The sequence below is a fragment of the Emys orbicularis genome, chromosome 2 (assembly GCF_028017835.1).
Source record: "Emys orbicularis isolate rEmyOrb1 chromosome 2, rEmyOrb1.hap1, whole genome shotgun sequence".
NCBI lineage: Eukaryota > Metazoa > Chordata > Testudines > Emydidae > Emys > Emys orbicularis.
In genome coordinates this window covers 299,505,478-299,526,933 of record NC_088684.1, presented here as the reverse complement: position 1 = coordinate 299,526,933, position 21,456 = coordinate 299,505,478, and the positions used below count along the sequence as shown (strand labels likewise).

Sequence of the window (21,456 nt, the reverse complement as noted above, 5' to 3'; positions counted from 1 at the left end):
ATTTCTGTTATACACTGGTACGGCTTCTAACCCAATACTAGCTGTAGTGAGACAGACCCAAGGACGGGGAGCTCTTGGGATGCAGTCAGTGATGTCTGTGTCATCCCTTCCTGCATCCATTTTGCATTGGGGGTGTGACATTATTGACATGAACTGTGACCGTATAGATCATTGTTGCAACCAAGGTCCTATAGTGGCACCCAAATCTTGTCCAAAGGGGGTCAAGGAAGGTGTCTATGAAAAGGTTATGATTTGTTGGTTATGATTATGCTGTCTGTATGTGTGTATCATTTTTGTATTTAAAGTTATGAATATTGGCTATGTACTTGTATCTCAATGTGTTTGATTCTAAGTAGCACCAGTGAAGCAATTGGTCAGCTTCTTGAGAAGGGGCTATTCTCAGTAAGTGCCCAATCAAGAAACACTGAACTGACAGTGAACTTTGGGAGACGCCAATCCACATCTGAGGAGCCTCCCTGGGAACGTTCAAGGTAGCATGTGAGCAATGGCTGCCGCCTGCCAGATGAGTCATGCATGGACATGTGACTTGCCCATGTGACTCCAAACTCCACCTGGCTGCTGTGATTTCCACAGTAAGAACAAAGGGGTCTTTCCACACGGCAGAGGAGATAAAAGGCCCTGGAATCCCCTCCATCTTGTCTTCAATCCTGCGTCTCACCTCTGGAGGAACCTTGCTACAAACAGAAGCTCTGAACAAAGGACTGAGGACGCATCCCAGCTGGGGATGTTCCAGAGACTTGATTTGAACCTGCAGTTTATTCTATCGCTGCTGCAAGCCTGAACCAAGAACTTTGCCATTACTGGATGTAATTGATTCCATTTAACCAATTCTAACTCTCATCTCTATCTTTTTCCTTTTATGAATAAACCTTTAGATTTTAGATTCTAAAGGATTGGCAACAGCGTGATTTGTGGGTAAGATCTAACTTGTATATTGACCTGGGTCTGGGACTTGGTCGTTTGGGATCAGGAGAACCTTTTTTTTTTTTTTTTACTGGGGTCTTGGTTTTCATAACCATTTGTCCCCATAACGAGTGGCACTGGTGATGATACTGGGAAACTGGAGTGTCTAAAGGAATTGCTTGTGTGACTTGTGGTTAGCCAGTGGGGTGAGACCGAAGTCTTCTCTGTTTGGCTGGTTTGGTTTGCGTTGGTGTGCAAAGGAACCCCAGCCTTGGGCTGTGATTGCCCAGCTCTGAGCAATTTGTCCTGAATTGATACTCTCAGTTGGGTCCCACCAAAGGCCGCTTCATTACACCAACCAACCCTAGCTACTAACCCAACCCAACCACCATCCCCAACCAACCCACACCAGCTATAAGTGCAATCCAGCCACCATTCCCAACCAACTAACCCCAACCCAACCCCAGCTACTAACCCAACCCAACCACCATCCCCAACCAACTAACCCCAACCCAACCCCAGCTACTAACCCAACCCAACCACCATCCCCAACCAACCCACACCAGCTATAAATGCAATCCAGCCACCATCCCCAACCAACTAACCCTAACCCAACCCCAGCTACTAACCCACCCCACCATTTCAACCCACCTCAACCAACTAACCTTAACCTACCAAAACCAACCAACTGCAACTATGGACAGACAGATGGAAGGACGGATACCCATGGTGCTAACCCCACACACCATCTGAACCCCAACCAATCAACCCTAACCCACCGTCCCAACCAACCCAACCCCAACTAATGCTAACCAACCCACCATCCCACCCCAGCCATTCCCAATCAACCAAACCCAACCAATCGTAACTAACTATCAATATTTCATATTTGCAAGTGCCTGAGGACAAGGTGCTAGAGTGGACCTGGTGGAATGCGAGTCCCACCTCACTGCCACAGGTACCAAGCGGGGAGAGCAGTCAGGGTCACTTTGTCTCTACCTGCCCCCAGTGGGTGGCACCAGGACACACAGGCACAGAGTGCCCCCCCCCTCCCCGACACTGGTGGCCAAAGATTCCGATCACATGTGCATGGGGAGCCTGCCTGGAGAGGGGGATCCACACGGCCAGGGCCTGGGGGAAGAAACGGCTCCTGACCTCCCTTGCAGAGAAGGGGCAGCCTCATACCAGCAGCCCCTCCCCAGGGATCCCTGAGGAGCTGACCCCCCTTTCTGTCATCACCAGGGCTCCCTCCCTCCCAGGCTGCCTGCCCCACGAGCACTGGGGTGATGGGCAGGACCCCTGCCGGCCCGTAGGCCCGGGGATGGACAGACAGATGGAAGGACGGATACCCTCTGCTGCTGGCAGGACACGAAGGTCTGGAAGCCGGGCGCCACACCGAAGCCCAGCTGGTCGATGAAGGGCGGCTCCTCCTGGCTGTGGATCTGCACCTTGATCCCGGCTTCGTAGGAGATCTCATCTGCAAACACAGCAGAGCACGGCGGTGTTACTGGGGGCAGGGGGGGGACACCCGGGGGTCAAGGAGGTGGGAGAGGGCTCCTGTTCTGTGCGGGAGCTGGCTAGACCTGATTCCTGCCCTCGGGGAGGGGGATGAGATAGGCCTGTCCATGCCAGGGGTGTTGCTCTCTGGGGGGAGGGAGGCGCAGAAAGGCCTGTGTGTGCCGGGTGTTGCTCTCTGGGGGGTATTGCTGTCCCAGGGACAGGGTCAGGGAGGGCTGTCCACGCCGGGTGTTGCTGTCTGGGGGGTGTTGCTGTCCCAGGGACAGGGTCAGGCAGGGCTGTCCATGCCGGGTGTTGCTGCCTGGGGGGGGTGTTGCAGTCCCAGGGACGGGGTCAAGGAGGGCTGTCCGTGCCGGGTGTTGCTGTCTGGGGGGGGTGTTGCGGTTCCAGGGACAGGGTCAGGCAGGGCTGTCCGTGCCGGGTGTTGCTGTCTGGGGGGTGTTGCGGTCCCAGGGACGGGGTCAGGGAGGGCTGTCCGTGCCGGGTGTTGCTGTCTGGGGGGTGTTTCTGTCCCAGGGACGGGGTCAGGCAGGGCTGTCCGTGCCGGGTGTTACTGTCTGGGGGATGTTTCTGTCCCAGGGACGGGGTCAGGGAGGGCTGTCCGTGCCGGGTGTTGCTGTCTGGGGGGTGTTTCTGTCCCAGGGATGGGGTCAGGGAGGGCTGTCCATGCCGGGTGTTGCTGTCTCGGGGGGTGTTGCTGTCCCAGGGACAGGGTCAGGGAGGACTGTCCATGCTGGGTGTTGCTGTCTGGGGGGTGTTGCTGTCCCAGGGATAGGGTCAGGGAGGGCTGTCCATGCCGGGTGTTGCTGTCTGGGGGGTGTTGCTGTCCCAGGGACAGGGTCAGGCAGGGCTGTCCATGCCGGGTGTTGCTGTCTGGGGGGGTGTTGCAGTCCCAGGGACGGGGTCAGGGAGGGCTGTCCGTGCCGGGTGTTGCTGTCTGTGGGGTGTTGCGGTCCCAGGGACGGGGTCAGGGAGGGCTGTCCGTGCCGGGTGTTGCTGTCTGCGGGGTGTTTCTGTCCCAGGGATGGGGTCAGGGAGGGCTGTCCGTGCCGGGTGTTGCTGTCTGCGGGGTGTTGCGGTCCCAGGGACGGGGTCAGGGAGGGCTGTCCGTGCCGGGTGTTGCTGTCTGCGGGGTGTTGCGGTCCCAGGGACGGGGTCAGGGAGGGCTGTCCGTGCCGGGTGTTGCTGTCTGCGGGGTGTTGCGGTCCCAGGGACGGGGTCAGGGAGGGCTGTCCGTGCCGGGTGTTGCTGTCTGCGGGGTGTTGCGGTCCCAGGGATGGGGTCAGGGAGGGCTGTCCATGCCGGGTGTTGCTGTCTCGGGGGGTGTTGCTGTCCCAGGGACAGGGTCAGGGAGGGCTGTCCGTGCTGGGTGTTGCTGTCTGGGGGGTGTTTCTGTCCCAGGGACGGGGTCAGGGAGGGCTGTCCGTGCCGGGTGTTGCTGTCTGGGGGGAGTATTTCTGTCCCAGGGATGGGGTCAGGGAGGGCTGTCCATGCCGGGTGTTGCTGTCTGGGGGGTGTTTCTGTCCCAGGGACGGGGTCAGGCAGGGCTGCCCGTGCCGGGTGTTGCTGTCTGGGGGGAGTATTTCTGTCCCAGGGATGGGGTCAGGGAGGGCTGTCCATGCCGGGTGTTGCTGTCCCAGGGACAGGGTCAGGGAGGGCTGTCCGTGCTGGGTGTTGCTGTCTGGGGGGTGTTTCTGTCCCAGGGACGGGGTCAGGGAGGGCTGTCCGTGCCGGGTGTTGCTGTCTGGGGGGGGTGTTGCGGTCCCAGGGACGGGGTCAGGCAGGGCTGCCCGTGCCGGGTGTTGCTGTCTGGGGGGAGTATTTCTGTCCCAGGGACGGGGTCAGGGAGGGCTGTCCATGCCGGGTGTTGCTGTCTCGGGGAGTGTTGCCGTGCCCCGTGTGTGGGGGGGAGCCCTGTGCCCAGCGCCCAGCCTCACCGCTCTCCCCCCAGACGGGCAGGTACTCCTCCTGCTGGATGTTCAGCATGAGCTCCAGCCCGTTGCCGGAGCCACCCTTGACGGTGGTGAGGAGCTCGTTGCCCGGCACCCCTGCGTTGAAGGTGTAGCACTTCCCCAGGCGCGTGAAGATCTGCAGGGGAGACAGAGCCGGGCATGAGGTGTCACGGAGTATGGGGGACTCAGGGCCCTGCACCCCCGGCTTCCTGCGATTCACCATGACTCTCAGCCAGCCAGTAAAGCAGAAGGTTTATTTAGACGACAGGAATACAGTCCAAGACAGGTCTTGCAGGCACAGCCAACAGGACCCCCTCGGTTAGGTCCATCTTGGGGTCCCAGGGCACCACAACCCCCTTGGGAGGTCAGAGACCTGTCTCCCTCCCAGCCACATCACCAGCCAGCTCCAGAGACTCTGCCTTCAGCGACCCCTCCCACAGCCTTTGTTCAGTTTCCCGGGCAAAGGTGTCACCTGGCCTCTAACCCCTTCCTGGGTTCTCATGTTACAGGCTCAGGTATTCTCCTTCGGTCAGTCTCCCATCCCTCAATGCAGACTATCCTAGCCACACTCCCCTGTCAGCATTCAAAGCCCACAGTAAGAACAGTCCCAGTTCGTCACATTTCTCCCCCCTTCGAGACCGAACTGAGCGTGGTCACTTTAACCAGTGACCCGGGGAAGTTCGAATCTACCCCCGTTCCCATGGATGCCCCAGCATTCCTCCCATTCCTTGGTGAGAATTACACCAGGCCCCTCCAGTTTCACGCCCCCCCTTAGGTCGGGGGTGCTCGATGACACTCGTAGTTCGCATGTGGGAAGGTTTATGTGGCCCGTGCCCTTTTCCCACCCCAATACCCCTGAGGTTCAAACTGGGCTGGGGTCGTCTCCCAGCGCTCCAGTCTGGAGGTCTGTGCTTCGGGCTCTCTTGGTTCAGAGCCCCCCTTTTAAACTTGGCCACCCTCTGGAAAGGCTCCTCTATGCTGGGCAAGGGTCCTAAAGCCGTTTTCCTCTTGTCCCGGGCCTTCCTCCCCTTCTGACAGGGGTCACAGGATCGGCAGTACTGTCGGACAGTAACAAAGACCCCAGGCCAGTAGAAGCTCCGTAGCAGCCTCTGCTGGGTACGTCAGGTTCCCTGGTGCCCTGAGAGGGGAATGTCATGGGCCCGGTACAGCAGCTGGCGGCGATACTTCTGGGGGACCACCTGCTGCCTCCTGATCCCCCCTGACTCCATTTTCCCTGGGGGAGCCCATTCTCGGTACAGGAACCCCTTCTCCCACAAGAACCTTTTCCAGCACCCTCTCCCCATGGTCTGTACCGCATTGAGGTCGGCCAGGTCCCTTATCTTCCGCAAGGAGGGATCTTTCTGCAACTCGGCCTGGAACTCAGCAGCTGGGACAGGGATGGCCCCCTGCTCTCTCTCGCCGGCTGGGTCTGAAGCCGCAGCCTCCCTGAGCCGTGTCCCTGGGTGTTCCCTCCCCACCAGGTTAGGGTCCTGCGCCTCGGGCCAGGCCCCCTCCCCAAGGCCAGGGCGCAGTGCCCCTCGCCGGCTCTGACTGCGGGTCACAACCAGTGCACTTGGTGGGTTGCTTGACCAGTCCTCCAGGTCCCCCCCCCATCAACACCTCAGTGGGCAAATACAGGTGTACCCCCACGTCCTTGGGGCCCTCCTTGGCCCCCCACTTCAGGTGTACCCTCGCCACGGGCACTTTGACTGGGGTCCCTCCCACTCCCGTCAGGGTCAGGTAGGTGTTGGGCACCACCTGATCTGGGGCCACCACCTCGGGCCGGGCCAGCGTCACCTCTGCGCCCGTATCCCAGTATCCATTGACCTTCCTCCCATCCACCTCCAGGGGAACAAGGTACTCTATCCGGAGGGACAGCCCCACGCCCACCGTATAAACCGAAAACCCTGAGTCTGGAGCATCCAGCCCCGCAGAGGAGCTGGCCAGGAGCTCTCCTCCCTCCTTAGCAGGTGGTACTCTGCCAGCCCCCCTTCCCTGGGAATGCTGCCCCTTGTCCGACTGGGTCTCTACCCAGTCAACCCTCTGTGGGTTCGGTCTGCTCAGTGTGTCCCTGAGCCTGAGGCACTGGGCCCGTATGTGACCTCTTTGGTCACAGTGATAGCAGCCCATGTCCCGTGGGTCCCCTCGAGCGGGTCGGATGGACCTGATGCCGGATGTTCCCCTTTGGTGGGGGTTCTCCATATTTCCCCGCTGGGAGGTCCTATGGTGACTCTCTCTTTGCGTTGTGGTGGGACTGTTTCTTTGGGACTCCTCCCTGTTATCCCCTGCCCGACTGTTCACAAACTCGTCGGCCAGCTGGCCTGCATGCTGCGGGTTCTCTGGCTTTTGGTCCATCAACCATCGCCTCAGGTCGGATGGGCACTGCTCATACACGTGCTCCAGTACGACTAGGTCAAGCTGGTCCTCTTTAGTTTGGGCCCCAGCCGTCCACTTGCGGGCATACCCCTGCGCCCGGTTGGCTAGTTGCAGGTATGTGACCTCACGGGTTTTACGCTGACTCCGGAACCTTGTCCGGTACATCTCAGGGGTCAGCCCAAACTCGCGGAGCAGGGCCTTTTTGAACAGTTCGTAGTCCCCTGTCTCCGCCCCATTCAGTCGGCTGTACACCTCCCTGGCTGTGGGGTCCAGTGAGGGGATGAGAAACTGGAGCCTGTCTGCAGGGTCAACCTGGAGCAGCTCGCAGGTATTCTCAAAGGCCGTCAGGAAGGTATCCATGTCCTCCCCCTCCTTACGCTGGGCCAGGAAGCACTTATCAAAGCTCTTTGCAGTCTTGGGTCTCCCCTCGCTCACCGCAGCCGGGGGCTCGCTGCTCCTCAGCCTGGCCAGTTCCAGCTCATGCTGACGTTGTTTCTCCTCATGCTGACGCTGGTTCTCCTCATGCTGACGTTGTTTTTCCCGTTCTTCCCGCTCATGCTGACATTGTTTCTCCTTCTCTTCCCGCTCCTGCTTCAGTTCTTGCTGCCTTACCTCGAGCTCGAGCTCTTTCAGACTCAGCTCCCTGTCATATTCCAGTCGCATCCGCTCCCGGGACGGGGAGCTCCGCCGGGACGATCCCCTGCTGGCTGCCGGGGTCAGGGTGCCCTCGGTATTCGCTGGGCTTCCCCCATCCCCTCCCCGAGGCATAGGTAGGCAGGGTCTCGGGATGTCCTCGGCAGCAGTCTGGCCCCTCCCAGCCAGGTCAGGCCCCGGGGCCCACGCTGCATCCGCCGGGCGGCTTCTCTTAGGGACAGGGCTCGGTTCATCCAAGCGATCCCTCTCCTCCAGCTGGGCAATTAGCTGTTCTTTGGTGGACCTCCCAATGCGCAGCCCCCTCTGCCTGCACAGCTCCACCAGGTCGCTCTTAAGGCGTTTAGCATACATCTTCCTGCTGGCCACTCGCCGGCCTGTGCTCTCCGCTTTCCACTGTTCCCGGGGGACCCCTAGTGTGCCAGCCCTTCTTCAGGTCACCACCTCTCTGCCAGGGTCGAGCTGCAGACTCCTCCGCTCCGGGACCGCTCGCTGTGATCCCCCCAGGAACCCTGTTACTGCAAAAGTCCTTCTCTCTGGTCACACACTCCCAGGGGTTAATCGCCCCCTGAACCGTCTCTTTTTGACTCTTCAGCCCACCTGGTCCCCGTCGATCCCCCTTCGTTTTACTGCTCCCCAGTCACTTACTGCAGAAAGCGCCGTCCACGGGGTGCAGTAGATCCCACCGCTGCCACCAGTTGTCACTGAGTATGGGGGACTCAGGGCCCTGCACCCCCGGCTTCCTGCGATTCACCATGACTCTCAGCCAGCCAGTAAAGCAGAAGGTTTATTTAGACGACAGGAATACAGTCCAAGACAGGTCTTGCCGGCACAGACAACAGGATCCCCCCCCCCAGTTAGGTCCATCTTGGGGTCCCAGGGCACCACAACCCCCTTGGGAGGTCAGAGACCTGTCTCCTTCCCAGCCACATCACCAGCCAGCTCCAGAGACTCTGCCTTCAGCGACCCCTCCCACAGCCTTTGTTCAGTTTCCCGGGCAAAGGTGTCACCTGGCCTCTAACCCCTTCCTGGGTTCTCATGTTACATGCTCAGGTATTCTCTGTCGGTCAGTCTCCCATCCCCCAATGCACACTATCCTAGCCACACTCCCCTGTCAGCATTCAAAGACCACAGTAAGAACAGTCCCAGTTCGTCACATGAGGTCAGCCCCAGCCCAGCCCAGGGAGATGCTGCACCGGGACCAGACCACGCTGGGGGGTGGGGGGGGGGGCTGTGCCATGTGCAGAGCTGTGCTGTGTCTGGAGGGGGGCCGGGCCCGTCTGCACTGCCATAAGCCCAGGGCTGGTGGGAGTCGACCCAGCTGTCCTGTGTTAGAGAACCCGGGGCTGGCGCGTCTACACTAGTTCTGAACCCCGTGTTAACAGGGGCTTTGGCGTCCTGGCAGCTCACAGCCCCGAGTCAAACCAGCCTGAAACGGGGCCCCCGGGCCATGGGGCGCTGACTGTCCACCCTGCACGGGCAGCTGCCAGCCCCGCCAGCTGAGGTGCCGTTCTGGTCTGTGCCCTCCCAGCGCCAGCCATGCGGAGGAGGCTCCTTTGGCCAAACCTCTCTGGCTTGCGCCGTCACTCTCCTGGCAGGAGCTCGGCGAGGGCCGGGGGACACTTGGGCGGCGCTTTGACCCACCCAAGGGACCTGGTGGATTTAATGACAGAGCAGGGGGAGGAGGAAGAGGAGGAGGCAGAGGAGGAGGAAGAGTACCTGGCATCGCAGCCTCGTGATGCTCAGCACAGCCGCTAATGCCCAGTCCGTGGCCGGGCATGGCTGGCACAGGGCCACAAGCAGAGCCGGTGGGGCCCAGCACCATGCACCCCGGGGTGAGACCTGGCACCGGAGGAAAGCCACGTTTCTGGAGCGTGGGAGCAGGTTGGGGCCGCACCCCTCTGGGTAAAGACACCCGCAGAAGGCCCCCTGGCTGGCCAGAAGCCGGCTGCCCCAGACGGCTACAGCTCCCCTGCGCTGGAGCTGGGGGGTCGACTCTGGGCCAGGCACGGCAGAGGTGTCTGAACAGCCAGGCGTGTGGTTTGCCCCGAGCGGCGGTAGTAACGCTAGTCCGGAGGCATTGCCGGTGTTGAGAACAGCCCGTGGATGGGACCCATGTGCCCATGGTTTGCCCCCAAGAGCATATGGGCACGACGCTGTTGGTACGCAGGCCCTTGGGACCCACAGAGGCCGATTTACGAGCAGCAACGTGGGCTGCACTGGGGACGTTCACAATGCCAGGGTTTGTCGCCAGTCGACATTCAGGGACAGGCTGGGATGCTATTCCCATGGCAGGACCCTGTCACAAGCGGCGTTCCTGTCCCCACCGTGTGATGCCCTCCTGCCTGGGCTTGTGAAACCAGGCCCTGACCCATGCTCAGCTGGTGCAGAGCGGCTGTGGGATGCGCTGTGGGCAGGTGGCTACACACCCGTTTGGATGCCAGTGTCTGCATCACTGCAGTTGCTGGGCTCGTCCCAGGCCTCGGGGAGCCAATTCCCCCTGCCTGGCCCTGTGATTGCGAGGGGCTATGGAGCCGGTCCCCTCGGCCAGGTTGCTGGATGTACCTGGGCACCAGTAGTCAGGGATGCTCTGCGCTCCCACGCCATGGACTGCCTGGCCCAATGGCATTGGGGGAGAGAATCATAGAGCGGCCGCCAGGGTCGGCTAGTCTAACCCCCGGACGAGATGCAGGATTTGTTGGGTCTGTCCCATCCCAGACAGACGGCTCCAGCCTCCTTCGGAAAACCTCCAGTGAAGGAACTTCCACAACCCCCAGGAAGCTGTGGGAGCAGGGAGCAGGGCGGATTTGACCTGGGAATGTAGCCTGGGAGTTACATTGAGCTACCTGAGCTGTAACCTGAGCCAGGAAGGGGGTGGGAGAGGTGACACCTTCTGCCCAGGAGACTGAACAAAGGAGAGGAGGAGCAGAGGGGAGGGGGGAGAGAGCTGCTGGAGGGATTTGGGAGTTTTCAGTTTTGGGGCTGGGTGGTGCAACGCAGGGAACCCCAAGCTGGGGTCTAAGCTCCCTGCACTCCCCAAAAGGACTTGATTGAGGGGTCCTGGTTGTATCCACAAGCTCTGCTGTAGACTGTGTTCCTGTTATCCAATAAACCTTCCACTTTACTGACTGGCTGAGAGTCACGGTGAATCGCAGGAAGCCGGGGGTACAGGGCCCTGAGTCCCCCCACACTCCGTGACAGAGGCGTCTGTTCCACCGTCCTACTGTTCTTACAGCTGGGAAGTTTTCCCTGAGATTTCATCTAAATCTGCTGTGCTGTAGTTTGAACCCGCTGCCTCTTGTCCTGCCGCTGTGGCCAGAGAGACCAGCTTTTCTCTATCTTTTTTATGGCAGCCTTTCAAGTATTCGAAGATCGCTGTCATGTCCCCCTTCATCTCCTTTTTCCAAAGCAAACATACCCAGGTCGTAGGGCTTGTACTAGTACCGGTAGGAATGTGTTTGTGGGGAGAAAGGGGCTAATTGATTTGAGGGGGGGCCAGAGCTTGGGGGCAGGGCCTTGCTTGTCATGCAATGTCCTTACCAATGACATCCTGGATAAAGGGGGGGGTGTGAATCCATGGGCCCATCCCAGCAAGTTACTGACCCCGTTGCAGTGTTTGCTCCTGATCCTGGGTTTAGCGTCATTATCTCAGCTCTTGACTGTCTGTCTGTTGCAGCGACAGCCAGAACCTTTCGTGATGCCATAAAAGGCTTTGTTTGCAGCGGGTTTGACGGGGCCACACTCAGTCAGCTGCCTTCCAACCCCCAGCCCAAGCCACAGAAGAACATTTCCACAACAAGCCGATAGAAAGCGCAGGACACATACAACCCCCCCCCCCCCCAAACGCTGCATGTGCCCAAGCCCCACAGCTCCTGGCCCTGTTTCTATGCCAGGCAGCCAGGCAGGGCCGTCACTCAAGGAGCAGGTCAGCAGCTGGTCCTAGCTGGTCTGGGCCTGACAGCACCCCCCCCTTCGGGGTCGGCTCCCAGGAGAGCTTGGGCCAGTTCCTCGGGGCAGGCCCAGTGGAAGGCGTGCAGGAGATCTGGGACACGGACTTGTTCTTCCCCCAAATGCTCCTCCGGGCCGTATCCCTCCCAGTCTTCCCCGGCCTCGGCGGGAGCGCTGGGTCTGCTGGAGCACGCTGCCCTCTGGGCCCGGGGCAGTTAATGGTGGCAGGAAAGGAGCTGGAGGCATGGAGAAAAGGGTTCGGGAGGGAGATGTACAACACGGGGGAAAGCTACTCTGGGATTGCAAATGGCCCCAGGTCTTTGGGGTCCAGTTTCATGGGCAGCCAGACCTGGTCCCCTGCCCCAAGGGCAGGGATCGGCTGACGGCGTCCATTGGCCTGGCGCTTGTGCTCTCTCGTAGCCGCTTCTAACCGGTGAGTTCCCGGTGGCCGCGTGCGCTGCGCTCAGCAATGGTGGGCGCTGGGGAGCCGAGGGGATTTCGGGGGGATGCTGAGGGTGGAACCCAGACTTCGGGAAGAATGGGCTCCGCTGGGTCGCGGCGGGGGGGGACGACTGTTGTGGGCGAATTGAGGGGCAGCCAGTCACCCTGCTGGTAATTTAGGAACCAGCGTGGGGCCTGGTCCGGGACCTGACTGACTGCGCCTGCCCGTCGGTACGAGGGTGCTGAGCAGGCGAGGTGCCAGGTTGGATGCCCGGGAGGTGCAGAAATTCCTACCAAAAGCGGGAAGCAAACGGGCAGCCCCGGTCAGATCCAGGAAGGTGGAAGTCCTTGTCTTTGAAGAGACAGGCTGCGTCCTGGGTGATGGGGGCCGCGACACGGGATAAATGCACCAGCGCTGGGGTGCACCCTTGGGAGGGTGGCTGCGCCGTGAGGAAGTCCGTCGACACGCTAGGCTGAAGGAGACCCAGCGCTCTCCCACGGGGGATTTGGGCCAGGTCAGAGGTCACAGGCATGGATGTAGGTTGCTACCAAAGCATGACGGGCCGCCTGGGCTGTGAAGCGACCGGAGCGACCTGCGAGAGGAGCATCGTAGCAGACTTGCAGCCTGGGTTGGCCAGTGGGTACGTACACGTGCCCATCCACACACCAGCGGGGAGCAAAAGCCACAGACACAGGGGCTAAGAGCAGCAGGCCAGGCATGCCCAGGGGGTGACCAGAGTGTGGGGCTTGACTCAACCCATGCTGAAGAGTCTCCGGTGCCCTGAAGGGTAATGACCTAAGGTGGTGGTCTAGTGGGTGAGGGTGCCAGGAGTGACCCATCAGCGGTTCCCACCAGAGCTGGGGGATTCTTACCCATGGCCAGGAGCCCGGGGGCCTTAGTCACAGTCGGGTCCATAAAATTACCGAAAGCCCCCAAGTTTTCTCGGAACACTGTGTGTGTGCCTCAGTTTCCCCTGTGTTACTCAAGTGTCCAGGTGGTGGGCTCGGGGTGTGTGATCCTGCAGAGACCGCTAGAGGACAGGTGTGAGTACCACCGGCACAGAGAATGGCTGACAGCCCCCTTCTCTGCAAGGTGTTGGGAACAGAGATCAGGTGACCTGTTTGCCTGGGAAAGGGGCAAAGGACCGAGGAGGGGCTACAGGGGGTCGGAGGCTGGGCTTGTGGAAGCTAGTCTCACTCTCCTGGTTGGGACTCGGGGAGGGGGTGGCTCAGGGGCACCAGGCCCGGGATCCCACCAAGCTGGACTTGGCTGTAACGTCCTGCGCCCTGTGCTGACAAGCTCCGTTCGACGCTGTGTCCCACGCCACAGCTGCCTGCGGCGTGGGGGGCAGGGCCCCTCTGGCTTCCCCAGGGGTCCCAGCCAGGTGGCCCCGCTGTGGGAAGCGCACGGTGAGACCAGGGGGCTGAATGCTCCGAGGTCAGACCCGGGGAGCCCGTAGCCCGGGAGGCTCCATGCCCTGGACAGCCCCGAGAGGAGTCGCCCACCCCAGAGTCCTGGCTGGCTTCATACCGAGGAGCCCCAGGGCACCGGGCTGTGACTCCGTGACAGGGTCACACCCAGGGGACTGGGCACAGGCCAGGGCATGGGCCAGACCCGACAATCCATGCCACGCATACCCACGGCACAGAATGGGGCCGGGCCTGAGACCATGTCCTGCCCCCCAGGCTCGATGCCATCCCGGGGGGGCTGCAGGGCCCATTGCCAGGAAAGGGAAGAGGAGGCACCAATCGCCCGGGAACCCGAGACGCCGCCGGGCCCGTGAAGGTGACCCCTCCCCGCAGGCAGCCCCAGCTGCCCGCTCCCCCCAGCACGGGTTCGGGAGCAGCTCAAATGGCCTGAGAGCCTGCAGAGCCCCAGTGGGGGGGCTGGAGGGGCTCGCCCCACTCCCTCTGCCCCTAGGGCACAGGGCAAGGCCCACAGGGGCCCTCTGCATGGGGAAGGGGGGGAGTAGAGACCCCAAACCAGCTTCACCAGGGAAAGCACAGCTCCAAGGCACTGCAGGGCCTGTACAGCACACCCGCCGGGGAGCGGGGGGCGGGATGGCCGACGGCCCGGGGGGAGTGGGGGACTGGCCCATGGCCCGGGGGGAGTAGGCGGCTGGCCCGTGGCCCAGGGAGAGTGGGGGACTGGCCCATGGCCCGGGGGGAGTGGCCGATGGCCTGGGGGGAGTGGGGGACTGGCCGATGGCCTGGGGGGAGTGGGCGGCTGGCCAGAAAACAAGGGCCACGCCAATTGCCCGGACGTTTGGCACCCATGGCCCGGCCCCTCCGCGGGAGGCCAGCCGGGTGTGACCAGCGGGAGGACAAGGGCTGACGAGGAGGCAGGTGACCATGTTCATGGGGAACAAGGACAAAGGGCTGAGGAGGGGCTGGTGGGTGTTAAGTGGGGGCTGCTGGAACCAGAAGCGCCTGGCCTGGGCCTAGGGAGGGGTCTGGGAGAGCTGGGCTCTGGACCGACCCTGCTGGACTTGGCTGTAACTTTCTGTTCTCTGTGGTAACTACAGACTGTCTGCGCTGGGTCCAGACGCCCACTGACCCCCGGCTCTCCCACGCTGGCCGAGCGTCACTGCAGTCAGGAACTGGGGGTGCAGGACTCCCTCTGGGGGTGCAGCCTCTCGCAGGCGTCTAGCTCCAGGACGCCCTGAGGGGAGCTCATGGCGAGGAGCAGGCGGGCTGAAGGCTCCGAGGGTGGGTCCCAGGAGGCAGGGGGGGTTTCCCGTTAGTGAAAGAGGCAGCCCCTGAGGGGGCTGAGACACAGGGGTTCTCCCAGGGACGGTTCCGGAGTTGGGCGAGAGCACCGGGCCTGGGGATCTGTGACACCCCCGCACCCCATAGCCCAGTGGTCCCCAGACTGTGCGGCGCGCCCCGCTGGGGGGCATGGAGGAAAGTACGGGGGGCGCACAGCAGGGCCCAGGCCAGCCCCCATGGGGGTGGGGGGGCAGGAGGGAGCCCCACCCAGCCCAGCTCCGGCGCTGGCCCCAGCTCCACTCCGCCCCCCAGCCCAGCCCCACCATTAGTCCCAGCGCCTCCCCCATCCCCAGTTCTGCCCCCAGCTCCGCCGTCAGCCCAAGCTCCACTGCTGAGCCGCCTGCAGCAATGGGGGGGACCAGATTCCATTACTGGTAAGGGGGGGATGATGGCAAAAGTTTGGGTACCATGGCCAGAGCCAGACGCCCCTGCACCCCCCGGTCAGAGCCCCCCCATCACCCCACAGCCAGAGACCCCCCATAGCCAGAACAACACTCCACAGCCAGAGACCCTCACACACCCCATAGCCAGAGTAACTCCCCCCATAGCAACTCCCCCCTGCGCACTGCATTGGCAGAGCCCCCCTGCCCCCACCCAAATCCAGCCACTCCTCTTTACCCCGTGGCCAGAGAGACCCCTGCCCCCGTGGGGTACAGACCCCCCCATGCCATGGGGTGTTGCTGATGAGTTGTGGCCCCTTTCCCCCAGGAGGCACCAGCCTGAATCTGGCCCCTCAGACCCTGCAGCCGGCTGGCAGCCGGGCTCGGACTCCTGGGGGTGGCAGGCACGTTTTCAAGAGCTTGGGCAGGGGAGGCTCCCCCCGCAGGATCCAGAGGGCCCAGGTTCACGCCCTGCTGCCCCCGGGGTGTAACTGGGGCCACGTGGGAATTCTTTGTAATAGCTGTATGCAGTCTTGGCCTGCCTCAGTTTCCCTCGGGGCATGGCACTGCTGCCCAATGGGCTGATACTCCTGGGAGAGCACAGGGGTGGGGGGGCCACGGTGCTGTCTGGGGATGGACAGAGTCACTACAGAACCGGTCCAAATCTACAGAGGGGCCCGCAGGGCAAGGAGATGCCAAGGCCTGACCGACCCCCACCGAGCAGCGGGCCGCCCGGCAGGACTTGGTTACAGAGCTGGCAGCCCGGGGCAGGTGGCTGGGGAAGGGGCTCTTTGGAGGGACTCCGGCGCCTGGGGCGGGGAGACAAAGGGGACAACAGCGAGTGAACTCCGGGGCCGGGGCGGGCGCCGCTCAGCTGGCCCGGCGGGTACTGGCCCGCGGCTGCACTCCTGCCTCGCTGCGCTGACCTCGGCCTGTCAGACTGGCCTGGCGACTAGTCGACGGATCCCGGTTGGCACAGGCGGCCCGTGTGGCGGTGAACGCGCCCGGGAACTTTGCCCCCGGCAGGGCCCAGCACAGCCTCCCGCAGGCCTCGCTGCTGGGAGCATGGAGAGACGGGGCACTGGAGCCTTGGAGTGTGGAGGCCACAGGCGGGTCCCTAGGGAACTGGGGGTCCCTGGGCTCGGCCTGCATAGGGGTCCCGCCCCAGAGCCTGCTGACAGGCCAGGCACAGCCCAGACCCTGCAGCTCTGTGTCAGTGACCCACGGAGACTTCTGGGGTCCTCCACGGCCACCCCGGCACTGCGTAGAACGGGCTGCCTGGCCAGGGACAGGCCCCCCCTTCCCCAGGAAGCCCTGCCTTGGCCAGGGCAGGTGCAGGCCAGCGGGGTGAGCGGTGCCGGCTGGGGGGAGCTGGCCCAGCACTGCACCGGCCCCGGGACTGGCTCTGGGGCAGCTCGGGGGGTTAACAGGAATGCCTAAGCTGGGTAAAGGCCTGGTGCATCCTGGGGGAGGGAAGGGTCCATACACCCCCCCACACACCCCCGTCTGGGACACCCCGAAATGGCAACTGGGCCCTGGGTTGGAGCCTTTCACCCCAGTGCCCTGGGTAGGGGTGTGATGGGCGCAGCAGGCCCATGTGGGTACCGCGGCACCCAACCCACACCAGGGACGCTGTCCTGGCAACTAGGCTGCACAGGTAAGGGAGGGGAGGCATCGCCATGGCAACGGCTGCACTGAAAGAGGGGAGCCATTGCCATGGTAACAAGGGATCCATCTAAGGCAGGGGGAGAGGGGGCCATGGCGACGTGTGGGCGGGGAGCCGCCTCCATGACCAGCCGTGTCCAGTCTCCGTTGAATGCCCCTTGCAGGCCCGCCGGGGCTCGGGGGAGCGGGGGTCATGCCTGCTATTGTGGGGTTGGCCCCACAGGCTCCCTGTGCTGGGGGGGGGGGACCCCAGCTGCAGCGAGAGCTGAGCGCAGGGTGGGCACTGCCAGGCGGTGCTGTGAGCTTGGGGCTGCCCCTTCAGGCCAGGGTCATATGGGGCAGGGAAGTGTCGCAGGACTCCCTCATCGCCCCCTCCACGGGCCTGTCCCCTCTCCAGCCTCCCACGCTCTTCTTGTCCCTGATCTGCCTGCTCCCCATCCCCCAAGCTGCCAGGCCAGCCCGGCCCAGCGGGGCCAGGCCCAGCAGCTCCAAGGGACCCCACGCAGACGGAGACACCCCAAGCCCATAGCGGAGGCCGGCCCAGTGCTGCCAGAGGCAGCCCGGCTGGATGCCCCCCGGGGTCTCTGGAAATTCTCGTTATCCACTGCAACGTCCAACGCTCTGACCATACCTGAGCGCTTGGCCTGAGCGAGACCCTGTGGCAGGGAGTTCCACTGGCTCAGTGTGGGTGGGGACAGAGGGATCCCTCCCCCAGCCTGGAGTGTGCGGCCTGCCTGCCCTGCGCGGGAGATGGAGAGTCTGCACCCAGCGCCCCGCTGCCCTGCGTCCTCGGCCCCGTGCGAAGGTCCCGGCCTGTCGCCCTGCTAGGGCAGGGGCCACCCTAGGCCTCAAACACTCTCAACGCCTGGTGTGACGAAGTGGGGGAGTTTCTTGTTTTTCCGTGTTTTTCCAATGGTTTGCATGCAGAGGGAGCGGGACTCAGTGTCCCTGGGTGTTACTGGTTTAACGAGGTGAGGGGAGAGGGAGTTTGTTGTTACAGGGGACCGGAGAGGGAACTTGGGACCCCGGCCAATGGCCTGGAGAATGGAGACCCCAGCGACTGGTGACCGTGAGGCCCAGCTCAGGAGTTGCAGCCGGTTCTGGCCAGTGGGAGGACAATGGGCTTGTGACGAACTGGGACTGTTCTTAATGTGTTATTTGAATGCTGAGTGGGGAGTGTTGGCCTGGGAAGGTGGCAGGGGGGGTTGGCTGGGACTGTCTGCATTGGGGGATGGGAGACTGGCCTTGAGGGAAGATACCTGAGCATGTAACATGAGAACCCAGGAGGGGGCTGGAGCCGGGTGACACCTCTGCCCGGAAATGGACAAAGGCTGGGGGAGGAGCCGGGGGGAGGCTGAGTGAGAGACGCTGGAGAGAGTTAGGGTTTTGGAGCTGGCTGGTGAAATGGAGGAGGGCCCAGACGGGGCTCTGCGCCCCCCCCCCCCCCCCGGGGCTGTGGTGTCCCTGGGGCCCCTAGATGGACCAAACTAAGGGGGTCCTGTTGTCTGTACCTGCAAGACCTGTCTTGGGCCGTGTTCCTGTCGTCTAAATAAACCTTCTGCTTTACTGGCTGGCTGAGAGTCATGGTGAATCGCAGGGAGCCGGGGGTGCAGGGCCTTGTGTCCCCCGACACTCTGTGACAGGGCTGCGAAGAGAGGACCCTGGTGACCTGACCAGCCGGTTCCAGCCAGAGGACAGAAGAGGGGAGAGGAGGCCCCAGTTTACGACCCTGTTTCCCTGGAGAGAAGACAATGGACAGAGAGGACTTGGGGGCCGGTGATCTCAGAGGCCCAGCTGGGAAGCAGGGGGGCTCGGGGCTGGGGAGGGGGAGCAGGCAGAGCCCACCTGGATGCAGGGAGACTGGGATGTGCTGGGCTGAGGGAGGCCAGGCCTGAGGGTCAGAGAGTTTCCTGTGCTGTGTTCAACGCTCAATAACCCCTCCTGTGTTACGCTGGCTGAGAGTCACTCCGGTCTAGAGAACAGGGTTGCATCGTCCCCTTCGGGGGTGGAGGCCCCGGGGGGTCCAGAGCGAGTGGACTCCCTGAGGGGTCCCACGGCAGAGACAGACGTGCTAAGGCTCAGAGAGGTGCGGCTCCAGGAGGTGGAGGCGCCTGACCCCGGGAGAGAGTGGACCCCCGAGAAGGGCTGTCGCACTGAAAGGGGCTCCCCCCACGGACCGCACGGGGCCAAGAGTGGGCACGATCTGTGAGTCCGTGACACCTGGCTCCATCCGCAGCTCTGCTCACCCCGTTCCACAACAGCTCAGTCCCGAGTCTCCCGCGGTCCCTCAGTCGCTGCAGCCCACGCCCCTGCCCTGCCCCACAGCACCCCCTGCTGGGAGAGGCGGAAGCTGAAGTATCTGGGAGCTCCCCCCAACCAGGGCTCCTGCCCTGCCCCAAACACTGTCTGCCCCACCCCGTTCTTAAAGGAGCAGCACCCAGCAAGCAACAGGCCAAGGCCCTGGCACAGCTAGCACAAGGCCCAGCTCCGCCCAGCCTGGGGCATCAGCAGGGTCTGCACCCGCGCGCCGGCGTCTGCTCCCGAGGGCAGGCCCCAGCCCCCATGTGGAGCAGCCTGGTCAGGGAGCCACAATGCACAGACCTGCGCGCACACTGCCCCATGTCACACGTGCACACATGGCCCCTGCGTCACACACGCATGCACACACGGCCCGTGTTTTACACAAGTGTGCACACGTCTCCCGTGTCACACACGGCCCGCGCTTTACACAAGTGTGCACACATGGCTCCCGTGTCACACACGGCCCGTGTTTTACACAAGTGTGCACATGTCTCCCGTGTCACACACGGCCCATGCTTTACACAAGTGTGCACATGTCTCCCGTGTCACACACGGCCCATGCTTTACACAAGTGTGCACACATGGCTCCCGTGTCACACACGGCCCACGCTTTACACAAGTGTGCACACATGGCTCCCGTGTCACACACGGCCCGCGCTTTACACAAGTGTGCACACATGGCTCCCGTGTCACACACGGCCCGCGTTTTACACAAGTGTGCACATGTCTCCCGTGTCACACACGGCCCATGCTTTACACAAGTGTGCACACATGGCTCCCGTGTCACACACGGCCCGCGCTTTACACAAGTGTGCACACATGGCTCCCGTGTCACACACGGCCCGCGCTTTACACAAGTGTGCGACAGCAGCGACGATGCTGGCAGCGGGATTCTTGGTTTCTGCTCCTGGCACTAGGGTCCGAGCACGGTCCTGTGGGTGTGAACGACACACTGAGTTCCCCCCTCCCCCCCCGTTCAGGCCGCCTGCAGGAACTGAGGCCACGGCGAGCCAGCGTCTCCTTTGTGAAACGCCCGGCAGCCTGCGGCCCAGAAAGGTGCTTTGGGGAATTGTCGGCTCCGCCTTAGCTCCAGCCCCGGCTCCTGAATGTCGCGCAGCTCGTGGCACCAGAGACGGCGGGGTGCCCGCGCGCCGGGGTGGGGCCGGCAGCTCCGTGGCTGGCAGGGGCCGGAGACCCACAGCTGCGGGGTACCAGAGGCAGAGGGGAGCCTGGCACGTCTGCAGACAGCTGGGCTAGGGAACGGATGAGCCCAGGAGCGGGGCTTGGTCTGGACGGGCTGCGGGGTGGGTCTTAGCCCCAGAGATGGGGGATGAGCCCAGGGGGCAGCAGCCCAGCCATGCGGGGAGCAGAAATCCCATGCCCAGTACTAGGCACATGGGGGAGGGGTGGATCGTCACCCCGTTCCCTCTCTGATGCCCCGGGAGTATGAGTCCAACGCAGCAGTGCCAACAGCACGACCCCCCCCAAAGTGACTGACAGACCCAGGCCAGGACCCTCCCCCCGCCCCCCGAGCTGCCCCCTAGGCCTGGAGTCAAACATCCCCCCACCTTGCCCAACGCCCCGTGGCAGATCCCCCCCCGAGCCGCCCCCCGAGGCAGAGCCGCGCCCGGGCCTGAGGCAGGCTGTGGCCGGTCCGATGGGGGCCGCACTCACCGCGGTGAAGTTCTGGGCGGTGCAGTCGGTGCCGCGGAAGCTGCACTGTAGCAGCATCTCGGCCATGTCGTGGCCCGTGCGGTTGTAGAAGTCGGCCATGTCGAAGGGCTTGGCTTTGAAGTTGCGGAAGTTGGCCTTGTCCCGCAGGGCGGCCAGCAGCTGGGGCTCGGCCAGGTGGGGGCTGCGGATCTCGTAGCGGTCGCTGAGCAGGGCCAGCAGCTGGCCCACGTGGTACAGGTCGTTGCGGGTGATGCGGGAGAAGCGGAACTCGTTGAGGTTGCAGATGGTGATGGCGGGGAAGGTCAGGTTGGGCGCGGCCACCTCGTCCAGCTTGGTGACGTGCGGGTAGGAGAAGAAGTAGGTGACGCGCTCCATACAGACCACCAGCAGGAGCCCCAGCGAGCCCAGGAAGAAGAGGGCCCAGAGCACGCGGCGCAGCGAGAGCGAGCCGTGCCGGAAGATGTGGCTGATGCCGTGCAGCGAGGAGTTGTTGGCGAAGACCTGGAGGCTGGAGAGCCGCTCGGCCCGCGCGCTGCCCTGCGAGCAGGCCCTCATGGTGGCTCCAGTCCCTGTCCCTGGCAGTGCCTCACGCCCCGGCGCCGGGCCGGGCGCCTGGGCGCCCCGCTGCCCTCCCTGGCCTGGGCTGCCCGCGGTGCCCGCCCATGGTCAGCTGTCAGGCAGCCGGGTCCCGGGCTCCCCCTGCACCCAGCGCGGCCAGAGCAGGACCCTGCTCCCACCAATCGCAGGCGCTGGCAACCGCAGCCCCGGATCACCACGGCGATGGAATGTGGCCTGGGACCCCGTCGCCGGGCTGCGCCCCCCCTCGCTGGCCACCCGCGCGGCAGCTGCTCAGCAGC

General features: G+C 63.1%; 1 protein-coding gene across 1 annotated transcript in view; it reads right to left on the bottom strand.

The window, feature by feature from the left end:
- The window catches only part of ASIC3 (acid sensing ion channel subunit 3), a 58,503-nt gene extending 37,349 nt beyond the window's left edge, over nucleotides 1-21,154 (bottom strand). Inside the window, exons 1-3 of the mRNA XM_065398930.1 lie at nucleotides 20,600-21,154; nucleotides 4,380-4,530; nucleotides 2,274-2,401 (exon numbers count right to left, since the gene is read on the bottom strand). Coding sequence (XP_065255002.1) covers nucleotides 2,274-2,401; nucleotides 4,380-4,530; nucleotides 20,600-21,154 — 834 coding nt within the window. The remainder of the gene's footprint in view (nucleotides 1-2,273; nucleotides 2,402-4,379; nucleotides 4,531-20,599) is intronic.
- Nucleotides 21,155-21,456: the final 302 nt, after the last annotated feature.